The sequence below is a fragment of the Zonotrichia leucophrys genome, chromosome 3 (assembly GCF_028769735.1).
Source record: "Zonotrichia leucophrys gambelii isolate GWCS_2022_RI chromosome 3, RI_Zleu_2.0, whole genome shotgun sequence".
NCBI classification, from domain to species: Eukaryota; Metazoa; Chordata; class Aves; order Passeriformes; family Passerellidae; genus Zonotrichia; species Zonotrichia leucophrys.
Window position 1 is genome coordinate 80,303,309 of NC_088172.1, and position 3,822 is coordinate 80,307,130.

General features: G+C 33.4%; 1 protein-coding gene across 11 annotated transcripts in view; it reads right to left on the reverse strand.

Moving 5' to 3' along the window:
* Positions 1 to 486: 486 nt before the first annotated feature.
* CAMKMT (calmodulin-lysine N-methyltransferase) overlaps positions 487 to 3,822 on the reverse strand; it is a 210,161-nt gene continuing 206,825 nt past the window's right edge. For all 11 annotated transcript variants that reach the window (XM_064708966.1, XM_064708975.1, XM_064708974.1 and 8 more), the window contains one exon: positions 487 to 2,501. In XM_064708966.1, the coding sequence (XP_064565036.1) occupies positions 2,424 to 2,501 (78 nt within the window). In that variant the 3' untranslated portion in view covers positions 487 to 2,423. The remainder of the gene's footprint in view (positions 2,502 to 3,822) is intronic.

Sequence of the window (3,822 nt, forward strand, 5' to 3'; positions counted from 1 at the left end):
AGCAAAGATATTTGATGCATTAATAAACACTGTATTTTTATTAAAATGTAAGTGGTCAGAAACAATTCAAATACCTACTAATGCAAGGGACTCAGAGATGAATCTAAAAGAGAACACTCTTAGTGCCTCATGTAAATCCTATATCTGTGACTTTTCAACACCCATTTTAAAACAAAAAAAATCAAAAAGAGAATGTGTTTATGTACCTCTAAAAATGTGTACATGGACCAAACCTGCAAGCACTTATGTAGATTAGTAACTTTACTGCCTGTGGAGCTCCAATATGAGTTTGCAGGATGAAACCTAAATGCATCTTTGGTAAACAAGCCATCAATTACACACTTTAGGGACGGCAGCACCTGTGCAAAGCCTTCAACTCAAACGACAGACACTAAAGAAATAAAAAGCAATTATCAGCTACGAATTTGAGTAAAACTGTTTTCTTCTTAGAGCTAAAACCACAATTTTCAAATGAGGCTGCCTCTATTTTTGGCAACTAACAATCTTTATTAGATTATTGTACAGCAGACATTCAAGTCCTCTCCAAAATAAAAGGTTTGCAAATTTTAATATTGCGCTATTTTCCACACTGCTTTGTTGATTATGAAGATTTCCTTGTACATGCTTTTAGAGAAACAAAGGCACTGCTGTGTGGGACAAACAAAACAAAACTAATTACACTAAAGCCATCTTCACAGCAATTTCAAATTACTCCTAAATGCTTTTGATTTCTTACTGCACAAGTATTTTCCAACAGGAGTTTGAATATGAAACTCATACCAGCTATACTACTCAGTTCTAGGATAAATGGTTGGTTTGCATTGCCCCTGGTCTTTATCTAACACCGAGAATAGGCTGCTTTTTATCAAAAGAGGAATAAATTGCTGTTATTGTGATGTTAGCCCATCACTTGGCATTGCAATTCAAGTTTTTGTGCGAAAGAAATGTATGATCTAACTGCGACTTGACCTATGCCTTCTGAGATCCATCTAGGTGCTCTAATGGAGCATAAAAAGTACTGAATACAAGGACGTGCAAACTGGTAGTGAAGAAATTTATTTGGGAAGAAGCAGAAGAGCAAAAGACTTTCAGGAGCTTGTGGTTTACATGCTGGCCAATGAGTTGAATATGGAAGAATGCTTATTGTCAAATTGCAATTCTTTTAATTAATGTATTTCAGCAGGATTCTCTACACTTGCTTGCAGCTAGTATCTTCCTCTCTCAGTCATGGTCTCTGCCTCTCTCTTTTTTTCAACATTTTAAAAGTGTTGTGGCTTAAAGACTGCTACTGAGAAGTCATTAAAACAGTCTGTTAAACTGTTAAGAAATCAGACACTGCTCCTGTTTTTTTTTGTGGGATTTATGTCTTTTCCAGTACAAGAAAAAACACATTAAGTATATATCAAATATATGGGCCACAGTATATCACAATAGAAACTAATTCAAGGGAGATAGTTTGATTACATTATAAAATCCTTTAGTTCTTACAGTGTTTCTTGGAATTTATCAAAAAAAAGCATGTGTTTTTATGAAAGCAATTTCTAGGATAGTAGCATTTAGATTTTAGTCCTGATAAAGACTCACTTTCCATTCATAGTCAGAACCTAAATGTGCTCTTCTTGTACCTAAACAGATAATAAGCACTCAGCACACTCCCCCTTCTTGACACAACACACTGAGACTAATCACACATAATTGGAGAGGAGGAGCAGAGGGGCTGGGCAGGCTATTGTGTCCAAAGGACAAATGGTCAGTTTATGAGGCTTTTGTCTGATGCATAATTTCTTATACATCTACAGGAGGAAAAGTCCTGCTGGAAAAAAACATACATACACACATATAGAAAAGGGGCCTTCAACACTAAAACAAATGAGGACATTTCAATCATGGATAGAAAAATCAACAGTGGAATTAAAAAAAAAAAGGCAGCAAAATACAAGCATTCAATAGGTACACTTTAAGAAGATCTTCAGACAACTATTTCCTTATTAATTAAGTGTCAATGCATTCACTTCTTTACAACCAATTATCTAAGCCCACAAAGTATATTATCCATATATTTTCAAATACACCTCAAAATAGCATTTAAAGATATCAACAAAGTACATGCAAGTTTAAAGGCACAAAAGAGAAGGAAGCCAGCTCTACACCTTTGTTAATGCATACATGTGAAGTCCTATCAGTTTAAGGCTGGAATATAATTGGAAAAATAAACTTCTAAAATTATACAAAAAAAAGATGTCAATGTTTATACTCTGCAAAACGAGCCACAATATCTTTCTCAGCATTTAGATTAGAAATATTTCCCCAATGATGATTCAGGGACATAAATGGGGGAAAATGAACATTCTACATTGCCTGACCATCCACATACATGGATTAATTTTCAGCAGTCCATCTTAAAAAAAAAAAGGTGCAATCTTCTATCTCTGCTTGGTTAAAATGAGAAGAAAAGGGTAATGGAGATTTTCCTCATATGTATCTTTTTCTTCATTTTTCAACTGCAAATAAAAAATGGATAAAGTGAGCAAACTGTATGAAAGCATTTTTAAATTACTGATAGTACTTGTCTAAGTAAATTTCCTGGTATAAATGATACTACTAAAGATTAAACATTTAATAACTACAAAATTATCTTAAGGTCAAATATGACTACAGGTATAGAACTGTAGGTTGAGTATTATCTGGAATTGGTCATAGTTTGTAGACAAACTAATTTATGTAATAAATACTTGAACACTACTTATAAAAAATGTGAGGCCCCATATTGCTGTACTAAATAAATTATATTCAAGGGAGATTTAAGGCCTGAATTAAATCCACTCTGCTTCACTTCAGAACTTCAGAACAAAGGCTAAAAGTTTATCCCTAATCAGTTTAACTATTGCTGTATATTTGGTATTTAAGATCAACAACTGTTTCAGACATCTGAAATACCATAATCTTACCTGAAGGCCTATGTAAGTGCAAGGCTGTAATGCACTTATTGATGGGCTTAAATATTAATTCTGTTTAATTTTGAAAATTCTTTTTGTAAGAGAGAATTATAAACTGATAATTAGAGTGGTACAATTCCAACTGCTAGGGACAGACAACATTATGTGTGCTCTTCTGATCAACACTAAAGTATTACATATTTCTAAAAAAAAAAAAAAGAATTTTATCTTTTTAGGTATTCTGGTTAAATGGATTTTAAAATCCATATGCATATTTAACTGAAGTATGTGGAAACTACTCATACATATTATATTTTGCAATCACTTCACATAAAAATATTTGTGTACATTTAATACAAGCCTAAGAAAGAAATGCAGATACAAAAAAGTGCTTTTAGCTACGCCTGACACAGATGGCACCCCCAAATACTACATTTAAATCCAGAACTCTTTTTATGTCATATTGTTTTGCCTCTATTTTCTTTGCCATGCATTAAGGATTTTAGTTGGTCCATGTCACAACACTGCTCATGTTATTTAAACAAAGGTCTTTTCCATATCATATTCTTCAGCTGTGAAGTGCCTCTGTGTAAACTACTGTCTATGAGCAATTAACACACTTTTCCTTTTTCATAATGGAACATAAAGCTGATCTATTCTTTAAATTCTAATCCACTTTACTAAGAAGTGTTTGTGTATAATTACTAAAGTAATGACAATCTGCTTCCCAAGATCTCTAACTTTACCACAGGTGGTTCACTTTGTTTGCACGGGATTACCAACCAGTTTCATTCTATCCTGGCAGTTTCTGCTTGGAGAACGACTACATTTTACTTGCACATTACAGTTTTATCAAGTCTTCATTTTCAAGGGGCCACATATCTAT